Genomic DNA, 18,180 nt, shown 5'->3' on the forward strand with positions numbered 1-18,180 from the left:
AAAAATAAAGATTGACAGCAGCAAATAACCTTGCTAGCATTAAACATCGGTCTGCCTTTCCGACTGACTTGCACTTGTTTGTTCTGTCTTTTGGGACTAGTGCATTCCATTATTTGTAAATAGGGTAATTGTACAAAGATGAATACGTGTGCAACTCTGGGTAAATCCGTTCATAAATTATCATATATTGCACAGCCCTGAAATAATAATCTTTTTCTTTTCTGACTATAAACGTTAGACTTTCCCATAAAGAGCTGAGGCACTCCCAGTGCTCATGTTCATAATATTCTTATTTCTGCTGGATGTTTTGATGAGTTGCAAAACATTTTAGAGTGTTGACTCTCAGCATGCAGGACATGTAACGTGAATGTTTGCCCAGCCAAAACCCGTGTGTTTTGTAAAGGTGACTTTTTAACTGATGAATTTTAGTCTACTCTAGATTAAAAGCATCTGTATGAGTGTCTCGTCCAGCTTGCTTTTTATAAAGTCTGTCGTTGTTGGGATGAAGTATTTTGAATGGACGAAGGACCATTCCAAATTTGCAGATCTTGGTTATTCCCAGATAAGAAATCGCTTACTTGGAACACAGGTCATCTTTCTCAGTGGATATGCTATGTGGGAAAAGTATCCGTCATTTGATACAAATATAAAATAAAATTGAATGTAATTTTTGTTGGCGGATGTTGGCTTTTAATACCTTCCACCGATAGAATCAATGCATGGACAACCACACATGTTTTACAGTAATGTGTGAACTTTAACGCCTAGATGATGTATGGAGTTGTCTGCCCAGTATTTTCTTTGTATTTTCAGTGAGGTTTAAAATGAGGTGTCTTGAACAGATTCTTATGAGGGACTCGCTGCCTGAAGAGATGGATGGTGGCACAATGTTAAGGTGGTTCTAAAGAGTTTATTCTTGTAAGCACGGAGTGGACAGTTCTATCTTTGTTTTTGGAATTATTTCTGTAGGCAAAGCAAACTAGGTACTTTTGTGGCATGCATTGTTTTCAACTTTTCTTTCTTTCCAATATTAGGTCCGAGTGATGGTGGATTTATGTAACAGCACAAAAGGGATATGCTTAACAGGTATGTTCGTTGCCTAAGCGTTATGCCTTATGTTACCTTCAGGAATACAGAATTACAGTGTGTTCAAAGAACTCGAGGTCAATGACTGTGTCAAAGAACTATGCTATTTACTCTATCAGAATTTACATACCAATTGGGTTATTTATTTATTTATTTAAAAAAAAAAATACTAGGTGCTACTTTGGGACTTATCTATACCTACTTACTATAAACGGTGGAAGTTAAGGAGCTCAGTTGATGTTGCTTGGAGCTATTCCTTTCCCCTGTAATTTTCATAATCAAATCTTACAGACTTGGGTGTTTAAAACACTAGTTGAGGTTTAGTCTTGGTATTTTTGTGTATGTCCCCACACTTCAAGGCTAACGTGGGATGAACGTACAGGGTGTAGAGACTTGCTTCTGTCGATGTAGCTGCTGTGGAGTAGTGGGACTTAGATGAGCAACGTGTTTGCCTCCCCTGCCTCGGGCCACGGGAACAGGACGTTGGGTTTCACGTGTTACCAGTGAGGAGTCGGAACAGCCGATGGCCGGGGCAAGAGAAGGTGTGAGAAGTTTCTGTGTGATTGATGAAGAGACTGTCAGGTCGTAGCCAATTTAAGGGCTACAGTCCAGCTTTGAAGTCTATAACAGACTGAGTCACGCGTTCTTTTTGGAAACGAGAAGATTAGAAATAAGCTACTTTTTATGAGTTTGAGAAAATGCTTCACTTGCTGTCTGGTTTGTATTTTCAAATGGCTGTGAGGTCCATTTGGCTCAATTGATTTCAACATAAATGAGAATTACTGTAGTACACACAGATGTTAAATACTGCTTCTGAAATTGTAGATCAGTTCCAATTGCAACTGAGGCTGAACGACAGACGACCCAAAAGTTTGTTTCCTCGGGCTCCAGACTTCTGAATTCATGCTACTTGGTGCCTTCTGCAGCTTTTTGCTCGCTTGACACTATTAAATTTTGCCTCTGTTACTGGCTTTCTCTGCTGTAGGCCGCTGTGACGTTTGCTACTTTTCAAGCACCTTTCTTATTTCTCTTATGCTTATACAAGGATAATCAAGATCCTCAGTTTTTGAGATGAGGAAGTAATTGAACGCACTAATGGACTAACATTGCAGTGTGGGAAAAATGGTCATTTACTGGAAAATTGGCAGAAAGACGTTAACTGACGTTACTGCCTGTACTGATTAAAAGGGATAATTGCTGTAATGGTATTATAAAGTGGTTTTCACTTTATTCATAAAGCTTTCTAATTAATGCTGAAAATTGACATCTTTAGGGAAATCTCGTAATTACTGTTATTTGCTGTTGTAGAGAGTTTTGTTGAAACGAGACAGTACTTTGTTGGCTGGATAAAAACGTCCACGGAACTAACTCAGTTCTTTAATTGCAACTACCACCTTTCTTTGTATTCTCCTAGCCTGCTTTTCCGGTTTGTTTTTTATGGTTTTTGGGGTTGTTTCCCCCCCGCGATGCGTATTGGGGATCACATAAGATAAATCTTGTTACAGAAACTTTTTCTGGTTTACTCCTGCTTTGCTCTTGCCTGCTATGCTTTCTTCTCATTGAGGCCCTGTACTTGAACTAAGTCAGAGAGCGCGAGACCGAGTTCATTGCATGGCATGTTGCGGCATAACTGAAGCAAGTCCGATTTCTAATACACCAGCCAGGTTCTGTGGGGAGCTTGGTCCCGTCTGGAGAACAACTACACGTGGAAAGCCTGATTGTGATTTAGATGCGGTTAATGGGAATGACAAGGCTTCCCCCCCCCCATTTAAATAGTCTGAATCCTGAACTGCAATGAAATATCTGTAAAACAGAGAGAAGGGTAGCGTGTGGTTTTAATGTGTGTTTTCAACAGGATTTTTAATTGTGACATTCATCAGTATCGTAAAGCTATTCTTCTTCTACTGTAACGGGATCTTGGAGAAGACTTATGTGAAGGAAATGTAATGATTGTTAGATGCCTTGCATCCACGGCATTGTAAAGGCACCTAAGCCCCTGGCGGTGAGATTACGCTGGAGAGGTGGTTGTTTGCAAATTTCAGTTGATAAAGGTTTGACAAAAAGCAAAACGTATGCGTATATGTAACTGCTTTTAAGGGTACTCTTTCAGTACGCCTGAGTTTCTGCTAATGCTCAAATAGTTATTTATGATACAAAGCAGTTAAATCCATAAGTGTTCATTTTGAAATTTGAGGGGCTTTCCTCCCCTTTTACTGTTCTGGTCTAATGCTAATCAATTCAATTTGGAATTGCTTTTCGTTTTCTTGCTAGGTGAAACTCACCATTTCTTCTTTCTTGTGTTCTTTTGCTTGTTCTTCTTGTAGGCCCCCCGGGTCCCCCAGGTAAGACATTTGGACAATTGCAGTAATGTTTTTTGGGTCATTGAAACAGTTGCTGGTACAAAATGTTGAAATGTAGAAATGTATCTTTATAGAATAGTCGTCCTTTTGCTAATTAGAAATGAGGGAGGTCGAGTGACTGCCTGCCTTTATGATTTTTGTATTTAGGTCAGCTGGTGCCCATTCAGAGAGGGGGGAGGTTTTGGACATTATGCTTTGCTGGTGGAGGGGACAGAATAGTTTCACATTTGCTAAAACATGTTTGATAAAAAACAGTTGGAATTAAGAGTGTTTAAGTAGCATTTAGCTGAAGAGATGAGTGTATATATAGCCCCAAAAAACCCCCCGCCCCGAGTAAACCAATATTATAATGTAACACTAAAAACATCTCTTTAAAAGATGTTGGTTACTGATTCCACCCTCCCACCTCTCCTGTAACTTTTCCTCCTTTCTTGTTTAATCTCTCTTTCTGCTCTTGCTGATGTGGTTGCCAGGCTATATGAAGGGTAACTTGGTTTCTTTCTGTGCTTCTTTAGCTGTGGGTCTGCTTAGATTAATTCTCTGTATCAGAAAAGTATCAGGTATTTTTTTGTTTCTGGGGGTTCAAATAGCGGCCAAGAGGGAGTGATGTCTTCTGTACCAACCGATCATGGTTTGGCAGTGCAGTATTCTGGACAAGTAGGTAAATGCTTTTCTTGTCTTAGATTAGTCTGGCCAATATCACAAGCAACGTTAAAGCTTATGTGGTTGTGGAAGATGTTCTAGTCACCGTCAAATTCAGAAATAGGATGGGTTCCGCTGTGTTTGTCCTTGAAGTGGAATCCAAAAGGCTGATCTGTGCTGGCCTTAACACGAAATGTGCACAGTATTCGTTTCAGTCAGTTTTCTTACGCTAAGGCCAGGGCAAACAAACACCTTTAAGTTTCGTTTCCTGGTTTTTTGTTTGTTTGTTGTGGGTGGGTGTGTTTTGTTTGTATTGTTTGGTTTGGTTTGGGGTGGGTTTTTTTGTTTGTCTTTGTTTTTCGTTTTTTTTTTTTTTTTTTCCTGAATTCCTCAGAGGAATATATATATATATATATAAAAAAAAAACCTATATGTAAATATAGTAGATTTAAGGATAAATTGTATTTAACAGTGAAAATTCAGTTATGCTGTTTGGTTTGTTCAGGGCCTCCAGGACTTGATGGACTGCCTGGCTACAATGGATCAGATGGAGTCCCAGGTACACCAGGACAAAAGGGAGAACCAGGAATAAATGGAAAAAGAGGAAAAATAGGTAAATTTTTTTTTTTTGTGGTCATTTAAAAAAGAAATCCTTTCTTACTGTTATATTCAGATGTAGTTACTTTTAGACCTTTGTACAGGGAGGAGGGTTTCAGTGTTTACAAAGCAGTTGCATGTTTCATAGTTCTGTAGCATTCATTGTCTTACACTAAGCTTTGGTAGATTACTCCAGACTTACTCCACAGCAAGGAAGATGGTATACGTACACTATAGAATATTGCAAATTAAAGCTATTGAATGCATTTAATTGAATCTCAGTATTCTGAACTTGCTAGTAAATACTGTTGTTGTAAGAATGTTTCCACTCCCTCAACCTGCCAACATAATGGCCCTTTGACTTCGGATGTCTTAAAAAAAGAAAGCCAGAGTTTGGGGGTGGAAGTTGTGTTACCACAGTTTTGATTCCAGATTCATAACTACTGTGGCAGGAGCAGTACATTTCCATATTTTTCTTCTTTTCTATATTGTCCATTTAGGCTGGAAACTCTTAAAGCAACTTTTTTTTTTTTTAGTCTTGGATAAACTTTGTAATGCAGTAGGGTCTCTAGGCACTATTTTAACGTAGCTGCTACAGATAGAGCAGCTCTGCTAAACAGCCCATAGGCTGTGTGTAGCCCACAAGCAATTTTCCATGCTGGTGGAGGCAACTATTTGGCCTCTTATTGATTGCACCGTGACATGTTTCTGCTAAGAACAGAGAGAACCAGCAGCAGAAGCGCTGTCATCTCTCAGCTGTCCAGCTCACCAGCACGTGTGGAAATGGGACAGGGCAAAGGCTGACCGTAGAGAACAGCAGTAGACGTGGCATGCTAGATTCAACAGATGGCTGCGCAGTAGCTGAAGTGGCAGGTAGGCAGTTGCTGTGCTCAGAGCCTGTAAACCACTGTGAGGTTGTAAAGCAGTAGTTGGTTTATCTACTGACTTACCTGATGCACAATAGCTGTGTGCAAGCACTGATGGGTAATTGGTGCCTTCAAGGCAGAGTGAGAAAGCAGCAGGTTGTGCGTGGTAGGAGGGTAAGGAGACAAAAGGGCATCAGAACGGTAGAATAGAGAGGGGGTAGAGAAGAGGAAGGGTATGTCAGTGAGTAGGCAGGCTGATGTTAGCAGGTTGGTATTTATAGTGGCCCATTTATTATTCTGGCTTTTGCACCTAGCCGTGTGGGCTTGCTGGCAGGTACCAGTGGAACAACTGTCTACTGTATCTTGAGACACTACGCGGTCTGTCACTTTAGTGTCCTCAACAAGTTTTTAAAATTGGAAATGAAAGTGAGAACCAGTCTTCAGAGAGGCAGGTGGCAATTGTGCCAGACACATTTCAGATTTCACCCCAAAACTGTAATTCTGCTTCTGATTTCACAAAATCAATTTAAATAGTAAAACCGTAAGTAGAAAACCAAGTGTTTTCTTCTCAAGTATTAATAAATGTAATTTATCTGAAACCTATGCCTGCAAGAACACTGACATTTCTATTTGTACAACTGTTATCTCTCCTAAAGCAAGGAAATACTAACTGCCACAAAAGTAGAGGGTGCAAGGTTTTGATGTGTCAGCTGTACAAGCACACCATTGTTTTCCTTACTGCAAAACTAAATCACACAGGACAAAGGAGTATCTTGCTAAATATGTCACCTTATACATGATCAAGCGCAAAAAGTACGTGGACTGATCATGCTTCTAACACGTGTAGAGGGAGGGTTATAGTAGCCATGTGAAAATGTTACCAGGTGCTGTGTCTGTGCTCTGTTGGGACAGTGGAAAATGTTAAAAGTGCAATGCGTGTTGTAATGTTAGTGCGCAATTACTTCAAGAAATAGTCTAGAAGAACCATGAAAACGCCTTTCTTTAATGCCTTACAAATGTGAAATAAATATATTACTTCACATCTTTCTTTCATATTCCTACTTACCCAGAAATTCTCCAGGCAGTGTTGAGGCCCAGGTCTGTATCTTCCATGATCAAAACTCAGAGACCACTAGGTAAAGAATGTATTATTTGCACCAAACGGATTGTACACCATTTCCCTTCATATTAGGTTACAATGTTGTTTTGAAATCAGAACAAATTACAGCTGCCCAGTTAAATACAGGTGAAAAAAACAACTAGAGTGAATACGTTTTGTATTAAAAAAATGTATTGATTGATGCTTAATACTGGAGCAGTGTTCTTGGTACTGAAATGCTTTTTATTTCTAGGTGTACCAGGACCAAAAGGTGATCAAGGACAGAAAGGAGAACCTGGAGAAATGGGTTTACCTGGCAAGGATGGTATGCCAGGAGGAAAAGGCGCAAGAGGAGCAAAGGGTGAAAAGGGGGATGCAAACAATGATGTGCTATTAGAAGGTAGGAAGACGTGCTCTTAGGAGCTCTCTCGCAACAGTGTACTTGACAGAAAAAGATATACTCTGCTTCTGAAGCATGAATGTGATCTGCGAGAGTAGGACCAACCAGCAGAACCGTGTTATCCGCAGTGAAGTTTGAGTATTGCTCTGCCCGGGAGATTATGTTCTCTTTTTAATGCAAGTCTTCACAAAAAACTTTTCTGCTTGGGCTTTGGGTTGAGGCGTACATGAATTCCACCCTTTTCAGTACACTTCCAGACAGCTGACCTCCTCCTGCTCTTTCTTGCAGTGTAGTTTTATTTTTCTAATAGAAAATGCGGGGCAGATTTCCACTCAGGAATATATGAAGCAGCCACAAATATAAGCTGTGTAAAATTACAGCGCTGTAGGCTCTGAAATTGAGGTCTTAGAATACAGTAAGTAAAAGGCAACAGTGCTTTATAACTCTCTAATGTGCCTGTAGTCCAGACAGGTAAATTGCATTGATGTCCTACAACTTGTGAAGTTCTCTATGGTTCATCTTCTAACAAACAACATCCCAGTGAGTTTATTGCACCATATTTCTGTACACAGAAACCTCTTAGGAAGAGAGAGGCTATTTTAGAGATCTCTCAAAGCCCATCATGCGGGCACGTACTGTTCTCTGCAGGTTGCCTGTTGCCTACAGGGCCTGTGACATCGTACTCTGCTTTGTACCTAGGTGCAAAAGGCGAACCTGGACCGCCAGGGCCCCCTGGACCACCTGGACCCCCAGGGCCTCCAGGAAAACGTAAAGGTAAAGCACAGCTTCAGGAGAACATATACAGCAGCAAATGCACAGGTTAGTTCTTTCCAGTGTTCTTTTTAGTATTATAAACAGGTTCAAGATTAAACCCATTGCTCCAAGGCTCATAAAACAGTAAGCATGTGTTCAATTCTGCTGGCATCAGTAAAACTGCACAAACTTAAAGCTGAGCGCGTGCTCAGGTGTTTTGCTGAAATAGAATTTGGATAAGGCAGCAAGCTATCTCCAGTATAATAGTAGTCTTTTAGTCGTGCTATGCTAATGCTCAGGCAAAGTATTTACACATGGTGTTTTCTTGTTAGATGGGGCGTGTATTTGGAAAGTAAGAGAAATGCAGTTGAAATTTTTAGCTTTTAAATGCTGAATTTTAATTTTGCATGTAAATATAACACCTGTTAACCAGGCTGCATTTCACTGTATTCTACAAAATGAAATTGCCTGGTCATTGGCAGAACTGAAGCAAGCTTGAACTAGCCTAAGACTTTTAAAAGCTGGAGGAATACAAAAGGATTCTGAGACTTTCTGTCCATTTGAGTATGTAAGTTTTGGAGCAGGGTGATCTTGAGTTCTTTTCCGTCGTTGCTATTTATCATTATTATATCCTGAATGACAGGTGGATCATCAGTGCTTTTTATTTCCTTTACTGTAGCTGTGTTGGTGGGATATATGGCTCAGAAAGGAAAAATCAAAGACAGAATAGATTCCCTTCAAACTGTGGCTGCAGATTGCACAGCAGATACTGTTAGAAGCAAAATACGAGTATCCAGATCGTAGACTGTATGCTGAAGTGTAGCAGCTGCTACACTTTTTTTTTTTTTAAGTCACTGATCAGGGTGCTGACATAATTAAGAGTTTGCCATGAGATATCTCTGGCATGATTTTCAGGTGTGCCGGATAGCAGTAAATCCTCATGGATTGAACTTGATATTGCGGGTGTCAGTGTTTCCCGTCACAACTTCTGTCCATGTTTTAGGAGATTTTTTTTCTCAAATAGATTAAAGTTGTGCCTCAGATAAAATCCACGTGCGTGTCTGCATGTGCCCACGTGTGTTTTTTAAAGAGTAAAGCACTGCCTCTGCTGTGTGGGGCACACACAGAGAAAGTTAGTTCTCACTTCTACTCTTCCAGTTCTCTCCCCCATCCCACCCGGGGGGGGGACGACGAGGAGTGAGCGAGCGGCTGCGTGGTGCTCAGTTGCCAGCTGAGGTTAAACCACAACAAAGATGAGAGGGGCCGGTGGTTTGGATGCTCAGGAACATGGGTTCTACAAACATTGTGGTATTGTGATAACTGGAAAATTTTGGTTCAAGGTATTAGCTGATTATGGAAAGCAAAGAGAAGCTGGTGCAAGATTTCTAGCTTACTCCAGCTTGAGAACGGAAGCAAACTTTTGGTTTTGGATCTCCATACTGGATCTGGCTGTCCTTGTCTTTTACCCCTGGATGGTATTGTATTCGAGATGGTTGCGGCTTTCAGTGACTGTTGCTTCCCCTACAGTTCTGGGATGAATTTTCCTCCCAGCTGAGATGTCTGTTTTCAGGGAGGTCAGAGCAATCCTATAAAAATAGCAAAGGGTGTCTCGGTTACTGATCTTTCACATTTCTGCAAAAGAGGAGAGTTATCTGTGCCCAGGGTTTGGTAAAGCGGGGTTTCTTTTGTAATTGGGAATGTAGTTTTTTGATAGGCATACCGAAAGGGAATAGCACAAGACCTTCATGCAGTTATTAAGTGTGAAACAAGCAGAGCAATTTGTATGTCTCACCACTAATAGGGTGATAGGTTTTTATGTCGCCATCATTCGGCACAGTTTGCTGAGATGAAGAATCTTTTATTATTATTATTATAAATGCTATTAACCAGTGAATATTTAATACTGAGTGGAACATATATCAATTATTTCCACCTCTTATTTTTAATATAGCATGTAATTGTAATTGTGGTAGCATGTAAGAACCTCAATCAGGAGATTCTGGCTATTTGAAGTATCAGAACAGAGCCCAAAGAGCCTCCTCGCGATGGAAAGTAGATGGCTGGAGCAGAAGTCTCACCCTATTTGAGATTCAGAAATGCAGGAACAGTTGTACAAGAAATAATTGGACCATTTGCTCAGGTAGCCTCTTTTCGAGTGTTGAAACAGCCTGAAGTGCTTTGGAGGATAAGCTGTCTGATGGATTTCTGATGGATTTTAAATCCCGGTGTGCAAACGGGACTTATACTCAAATAACTCTGCAAAGATGAGATCTTCCTCGATGAGCATTTACGTTTCATGAGTCAGTAGGCTGTGAGATGATATTACCAAAATTCAAAGAATAAAACAGCTTTTGTAATTAAATATTCATATCCCTTTGAAGAAGAGAATACACATGCTGATTTACAACTGTAATTAACTTACTACATAAGAATACAAGAATGGTTTCTTTAAATTAAATTTTGAATCAGGTAAAACTTTATTTCTTTGAGAGAAGAGAGTAATTAGTTGGAAGCTCAGGTGTATTTGTTCTCAATGGTACTGTTGGCTAATTCTAAAAGAAACAAAACATCCCTGCTCCACACTCCTCGCTCCATCCTTCCCACCCTCCCCAGACAGACCAAATCAATAGTTTTAATGTCTTGTAAACTCCATTAACTCTCAGCCAGAATATTTTATGATAGGAATCAGTAGGATATTTATCTTTTTTTGATGGAAAGAAAGCAGTGAAAATTTCACATAAATCTCTGATTGAAAACTGTTTTTTTAATCTTAGTTGCTTTCTGTTTCGTGCAGCTGAGAGTCATCTGGGAGTATTGCAAATACTCTCAAATGCAAATAGTGCAAATAGTGCACTCAGCTTCACGGCAAACACTGACCTGGTCCTTGACTATTCCATAGTCGTAGATAAACTGCTGTACGGGGAACTGCTCGTTCCGTTAACTGTATCTATTAGACTCAGCCCAAGAAAATGAACTTGCGCATTGCAAATGCAGCTGAGAGTCCTCTGGGAGTATTGCAAATACTCTCAAATGCAAATAGTGCAAATAGTGCACTCAGCTTCACGGCAAACACTGACCTGGTCCTTGACTATTCCATAGTCGTAGATAAACTGCTGTACGGGGAACTGCTCGTTCCGTTAACTGTATCTATTAGACTCAGCCCAAGAAAATGAACTTGCGCATTGCAACTTATAATTTCCTCTGAGCGGGTTCCTTTCTTGAGATATTTTGAGAGTATTTTGAGATCCGAACTGGAAGGGGATCTAGAGGGATTGCTAGATTCTAGCTATAGGCGTTCATCTTCCCACGGTTGGATTGACTGTGCCTTGTTTTGGAGATACGCTGCGATCACTTGCAGACTTTCAATGTCATATCACCAGACGTCCTAGATAAATGGGTGGAAGAAATATGTGTTGTTCTTGCTCTATCTTGGAGTGGTTTCCTTCTGCATGAACAAAGAGAGGATATTACCTAAAGGAGAAAACAACAATGCAGTATAATCTGTCCTTTCCTTCCTGAATGTCACAGTACCCTTTCAGCATTACTTTATAGTTATTTAATATTTTTACTATCTTTCTCATTTAAACTTCATCACAGCCCTGTAAATCCCAGAAATATATTGGAGGCAACAACGAAAATGCCATGTCCAAAAGAATTTGCAGCCTGCATGTCAAGCAGTGTGAAATGTGTAAGGAGATGAAAGTTAACAATGGAATTAGAAAATAAGGCTACAGTGAAATCAGGCTATCTTCAGCAAAGAGCTGAGAACTGTTCTCTGTGGTTATTCGTTCTGAGCAAACTGAAATGTGTTGCGGTGTTTTAAAGGCAGAAGAGGTATCTGGGTTTGTAGAAAAAGGTCCATAAATAATTTCATTCAGGCGTTGTTTTAACAGTAAATGCTGAGAGAAAACCCAACCAGTTACTCTTTCAGTTGTTGAGGGGTGGGGAAAAATGTTTCCAGGTGTTTATTTGTTTCTAATGTGAACCATTTCTGTGTGTGTAAGGAATATAGTGTCTAATTTCCCTTAGTCTGTCATACTGCTTCTTTAATGGCATGGGTGACTGACCCGCATTCTTACGCGTTATGTGCTCAGTGTATGTGTTAGTACTTGATGACTGTCTCGGGCGTTAACAGCACGAGCAAAACCTCCAGTGTTGCCTGCAGAACACACCCCCTCTGCTGGTGTATGTAGATTTGGGCACGAAGCTTTTGAGTTTAGCCTTCGCTCATTCCCAAGAAAGCCTTTTTGATATCACTGCTAAATCAGCCAGCTGTCTCCGTTGCCTAAAGTTACCTAAGGAAAGGGGCAACTCTGTCTTTCTAAGCAGCTACGCAGAAATTCACAGCTAAGGAATTAAATCTGTTGAGCAAAATCAGTTACTCCTCAAAGTTGACTGTCAGCCTGACAACTTTAAGGAAACAAACCAGTCTGAACACTTCATTTCCTCCGCAGAGGTGAGAGCAAGTCTTTTTTTATCCCATTTTTTGACCAGGCCAACCTAAGCTTTTTTCCCCAGGCAAAACAAAATCCCAGTTGTCACTTCTTTATTCTAGTGGCGTCACTGATGTGCACATCTGTCACGTCAAATACAGAAAAATGACGTGTTTCACCCTTTCTCTCTCAACTCTAGGTGAGACGTGTGCTGTGCCGAATGATGATACCCTGGTTGGAAAAGCTGAAGACAGAACCCCTGGTCCTTCAAAAAAAGCTGGTAACCTGCTACAGAGCGTGACTAACTGCTACTTACTGTTTTAATGTCACAGATAATGGACATGTGCTTTTTCTCTACTAGAATGTGTCATAACATCTGTAGGAAGTCCTGTTCACTTTGTCAGTGTACAGCAAACCTTTGGAACTTGGATGCGGGAACCTGCAAATACAAGCGATGAAAGGATTTGGCTTACCATGCATTTTTCAGGTACACTAGTAGTAGTCACTGATCACAAGTCAGTTGTTATGCTAACATTGCTTTCTTAATTCCTTCAGCCTAAACTAATATTTCTAATCGAGTATGACGGGGTTTTTACCCACATCTTTTTCAGAATGTTTTCCGTATTACCCGTGTAATACTTGACTATACATATGGTTATAGACGTGTAGTATCTGTAGACGTTTTCAGAGTCAACCTCAGATTTTGAAAATAGTTAGAGGATTTTAGGTTTTTTTAACCAATCCGAGTTTAAATGCCTGTTGTTCATGCCTTTTTATTCTTTCAACAGTTTCCTATGGCTTTACTTCCCTAAATTGTAGCTAGTTTTGCCTTTTCATTTAGCTAGGTGTGAAAATGAATCAGGTGCTGCATGAGCTACATTTAGTGCAGGAAAATGTCTGGTATCAGGTTCCAGCAAGTTGAATCGCTATTGAAAACACAAATACAGTTGTTGTCTGTCAGATATTTGATTGAGATGGACTTTCAGTAGAGACTGAATTTTAGGGTAGAGGTTTCAAAATTAAATGAACCAAACGATAGTCCTTTTTTTCATGTTTTCCCCTTTGTTTAGGAAACTCTATAAAAGAATACGAGAATTCCAATGCCTTGCTGAATGACAGCTACAGGATCATTAACATCACAGGATTCTTTTATGGATGCGGTCATGCGGTACAAAACAATCATCTGTACTATCAAAAGGGAGGAACCAATGTGATTCTGAAGTAAGTCAAACATAGTTGGCTTAAGGCAAGTGATGTTGTGGAAGGAGGAGCAACGGGTTAGAGTGACAGAGGTGAACCTCAGAAAAGCAGACCGCTTTCCTTGCACCATTTTATGTTTCTTTTTGGTCCTATCTAGAACAGGAAGAATGGAGGAATGGTTCAGAATTCTTTCCAGAACAGGGCAACTAATTCTTTCCAATCTGTAACTAGAATGTGGGCCACCGGCCTTCCATCTGTGTGTGCAGATGCCGTGGGAGGAGAGGAACTGGGAGGGTAGTCCAGGTCCATTATCTGCTCTGAGAGTTCTTTAAGCATTGTTCAGCTCAGCGTCTAAGTGGTTAACCCGAGTAGTTACTACATGACAGGACAACTGGGCCTCCAGATTAACAAGATGCCACGTGCAGAGGTGACAACAGATTTTTCTTTTGGCTATCCTGGGGTCCAATGGGTTTCTGTTACGCATTACATTCCTGTGGGTGTTCTTGAACTTGGATTCTTTGCTGTGTTTGTAATTGCAAGAAAGAAATGGGAACTGACTAAGGAATTTGGGGGTCAGTTTCTTCCGATTTGATTTAAAAAAAATAAGCTGTGCATTGACCTGCATCAGCGTAAGAATTGGTTCAGCTGCAGTAGGACACAGATAAGTGGTTGTACGATTGCAGCCCACTTGTGGAACTTGGCTTTCCAGAGGTTCTTGCTGGGGTTGATGCACGTGCTTTGCTCTCGGATAGCACTGTTCTTAGCTGGTAGGGGTTGAGTTAATGCTGCTGGTACGGAGGAATGCCCTAAGGCACCAGCTGAGGACATGGCGACCTGCTGAATTGCACATTCCATTGTGGAGGAGTGGCTCCGCTGTTTCATTCCTGGTTAATAAGAAGTTCCTACAACTCGCCCAATGTCTCTCCCTGAATTGGAACTGGGAATTGCATCTCTATTTCTTCAGTTTGTACTGAGGACAGAGACAGACAATACAAATCAAAAACAAAATCTCATCTTGTGGGAAGAGCCAAAGAAAGACAGCCCAAGGGCAAGTGAAAGATTGCATCTGCTTTCAAGTTCTCTTACATGACTCTGATGTTTGAGCCAAGAACATTACAATACTTTGATGTCTATTCCCAAGCAGGTGCGAGTGCCGCCTTCCGATATCCATTTGGATGCCAAGGAATGTGAGCAAGCTGCTTGGATTCTATAATATTTATTCTGCCAAAGACAAGCCCACTTTTTGGCAACCTCCTTTAAATATCTTTAGGGCTTTTTGTTTATACGTCTGTAAAAGACCATCTCTGTCTAAGAAATACGCAGTGATAGGACAGAGGTTCCTCACCTTTGCTTGGGAACCGTTAATCGGGAAATGCCTTCACGTGCAGTGGAACACAAGCTATTCGTGGAATCTTCAAAACCTCTTTAAGAAGTTGCTGCGAGATGGCCTTTCTGTTCAGTTGTTCACTCTAAGATTATTTACCTTCAGCACAGATAGAATGAGGCGCTATGAGTTCTGTGACAGTGAAGTCCTTGATTTTGGGCCACAGAAAGGCTTCTGGGAGTTTTTGTATTGATTTAATGGAAGGAACAGGTGAGGACCTGGTTGGTTCATTTTGCAGATGTTGAAACAAACATTTAAAAGGAATTTCCTGTCATATTTAAAAGCTGGTAAAACGACGTTTGTCTCACCTTTGGCAGGTTTTTCTCATGATGGTCAGATTCCTGACATTACGATTGCTTCATCCTTTCTTCCTTTGTTTCATAACGTGCTTTCCCACCTCTGTTCTTTTTGGTTGACTTCATTCATCTTAGCGATCAGAAAAGTGTTTGTAGCTTGAGTTCCCTGCGGTTGATGAAAATATTACACTGTATCTTGTCATTTACCCCAAGGTGCCAGAAGATTAAGGAATTTCTGAACCATTTGGAGTTCTAGGCTAGAGACTGTCCTTGACTGGGGGAGCGGAAGAGAACCTCAGGAATGAAACCTCACTTTTCTGCTCCCTTCAGGGTTTTCACGTAAAAGAGGAAAAGACATTGGGAGGGTGTTCTGTGTTGCAGGTCTTGCACATTTCTAATGAATCTTGAGATGCTTTTTATCTTGTTGGCTCTTTATAGAAAAAAATCCTGAAGAAAATCTGCATCTCTCTGTGACTATTCCTGCTAAGGGCTGTCCTTCTAGCCCTTGCCCTTGCCTGAGGTTATTTACAAACGTGAAGCAACTAACACGATTAACTGGGTTGACACACACAGTTCTCAGAAATCTTCTCCAGCCTTGAATCCTTTTTTTTTAATTTTTTTTTTTTTTATTGCACATACATGCTGCTGGAATATGGAGTTGCTGCAGACAGGAGTTTTACAAAAGCTGAGGGGAATCGTCTAGCTAGTCATTCTTGACTTTTCTTAGGATGATTTTTCCAGTATACGCTATCAACGCCTCTTCCACACAAAAATTATTCTTCCAGTATTTTTCCTTCTATTGTAAGTTCCTGGATCTGAAATGTTCCTGTCATTAAGCCTGTCTTTTGAGAAAATTTTTGTAACTGTAGCAGATTCCTGTATTGAGTAATGTTTTTCCTCTACTTGAGGAACGGAGCTACAGTTAGATAGAAGCCAGACAACGAAATGTGCTTCATTACAGAAGGCACTACTTAAGAGGATAAAGCATACTCCCTCTGCCTTTGCTAAAGCACTGCGTTACTCAGTGATTTAATGCTAACTGCCAATGCGTCTGATGGTAGGTGATTACCCTCTTAAACTAGTAGAGGAACTCAGTTTAGCTGCTCAATGCCGCTGTCCTCAGATTATCATCCTATTAAGGAATTTCAAGGAATAAAAACAATTTTATACATCAGAGATGAGACGTTCAGGCTGTCCTGTTGGAGGCCAGCATGAGGTCAGAATTTTGGCTCTGCAAAAGTAGAATTTTTATTCCTTTGATGTTTACTTGAGCAAATCACTGCATTATCTGAACTGTTTTCAAAAGAGGAACTCTTAAGACTAGGTGAACCTGCCCAGAATTCATGCCGGTTTGGTCAATCACATTTTCTCCCTTCAGTTCCCACCTAGTAGAAAGCAAACTTCTGTACAGATTTCACTTCACAAGTTTGGGCCTTCACCTGGTATCTAATTCTTTTTCATATCCATTCCTTTTAGTTGCTTCTTTCATCCTAGTGATAATAAAGCTCATAGACTAAATAAAGTGCAAGCTCCCAAAGCGAGTTCGTGCTCTTGCGCACCTTTCAGATTAGTTATTACTTTGGAATTTTCTCCTAGTGTTTTGGAAGGTGCTTTGAGTGGAGTACTTCATCTTAAAAGACATCAGAATGGTCCTTGAGCTCAAGTATTTTTGACAATGCTTCTGTCGGTAATAATGCGCTCTGAATTGATTCAGCCAACCAGTGTATATAAAAATGAATTTTTAACACAACATACTGAATACTTACTTTATCTCATTTCAGGCTTGGGCTTGATAAAGCATCGTTGGGCACCCTGCTAATTGAAAATGCCTTATATCACGGTCGTAACTACCTCTTTTCTAACTCGAAGACGTATTTCAACGTAGCAGTGGACGAGAAGGGTCTTTGGATTATATATGCCTCAAGCACTGACGAAAATATAATAGTAGCACATATTGATGAAGAAACATTTTCAGTCATTCGGCATATCAATACTACATACCCTAAGTCCAAGGCTGGTAATGCGTTCATAGCGTGTGGCATTATGTACGTTACCGATACTAAGGATACGACAGTAAGTTTTGCTTTTGATTTACTGAAAGAGAAGCAGGTTGATGCAAGGTTTGAGTTACGGTCTTCGCAGTCTGTTCTCGCTATGCTTTCGTACAGTCTAAGAGATAAGAATTTGTATACGTGGGAGAATGGGAGCTTAATGGTATACCCTGTACATTTTGGCAGATGAATATATTTTAAAATGGCAGGTATGGGAGCCACGTTTGACTAAATGGATATTTAAAGCTATATGATATACCCACGGGGGTCTCTTCTCTTGGCATAATTTTCTGTTCACCGACGGTGGCTTGTGAGTGTGCACAAAAGGGAGATCAGGCACCTTGGTATAAACACACTTCAGTTACACGGGCCGTTCTCGTCCTAGCTGTTCCCTATTGCAGCTGGCACACAGTTAGCACAGACTTGCTTTTGTTTCTCCCCTGTTATTCAGCTGATAATTATATCTAATGTACATCGATTATTCCATGGCCATGTGCTCAGCAGAGACTATTTATAACTTCCAGTTGCGATCATCTTTTCTGCAGTCATTTTCTAGTCAGTGATTATGGTCTAGTACAAATGTCTAAATAATGAACTTTTGTGTACAAATACCTCTGTCATTTTCACTTAATACTTTCCACTGATTCTCTGTGAATGTTTTTTTTGGACAAAGATATACAGCTGTTAAAAATAATGGGGATGGAAATAGTTGTTTAAATAGAAAAAAAAGCAGAAAGCTTCAAATTTGATGAGTCCAGTCAACTGTTACATATTCAAAAGCAAAATCCAGCCCGAGTACAAGGAAAATGGGAATAATGGCATTATCAAATATTGAATATACATGAAATTGTGTTTAGTGAATGGAGCGTGGGAAGAAAAGTAACAAGGTATAACATTGAAGAAAAGATGTAAAATTTATGATTAAAATTAAACCCTTTTTAACAGCGTTTTGAGTTGCTTGTGTTGCTGCAGACTCTTTCTTGCCCCTCACTGCCACGTAAACTATACCACTA

At 40.3% G+C, this 18,180-nt stretch overlaps 1 protein-coding gene across 1 annotated transcript; it reads left to right on the forward strand.

The window, feature by feature from the left end:
• The first annotated feature begins 1,040 nt into the window (after nt 1-1,040).
• On the forward strand, nt 1,041-18,052 carry GLDN (gliomedin). The gene is made up of 9 exons (XM_009276480.2): nt 1,041-1,086; nt 3,411-3,428; nt 4,594-4,701; nt 6,904-7,050; nt 7,750-7,869; nt 12,436-12,516; nt 12,598-12,723; nt 13,307-13,457; nt 16,898-18,052. Exons 1-9 carry the CDS (start codon nt 1,044-1,046, stop codon nt 17,355-17,357), a joined length of 1,254 nt encoding a protein of 417 aa, XP_009274755.1. The 5' UTR covers nt 1,041-1,043; the 3' UTR covers nt 17,358-18,052.
• Nucleotides 18,053-18,180: the final 128 nt, after the last annotated feature.

Source organism: Aptenodytes forsteri, unplaced genomic scaffold (genome assembly GCF_000699145.1).
Source record: "Aptenodytes forsteri isolate BGI_AS27 unplaced genomic scaffold, ASM69914v1 Scaffold1, whole genome shotgun sequence".
Taxonomy (NCBI): Eukaryota; Metazoa; Chordata; class Aves; order Sphenisciformes; family Spheniscidae; genus Aptenodytes; species Aptenodytes forsteri.

Bases quoted from the DNA above. Each gene is read 5' to 3' on its own strand.
- GLDN (XM_009276480.2), top strand. From the start codon at position 1,044: ATGGTGGATTTATGTAACAGCACAAAAGGGATATGCTTAACAG. The intron at 12,724-13,306 runs GTACACTAGTAG...CCCTTTGTTTAG, and splicing joins GCTTACCATGCATTTTTCAG to GAAACTCTATAAAAGAATAC. The intron at 13,458-16,897 runs GTAAGTCAAACA...ATCTCATTTCAG, and splicing joins GGAACCAATGTGATTCTGAA to GCTTGGGCTTGATAAAGCAT.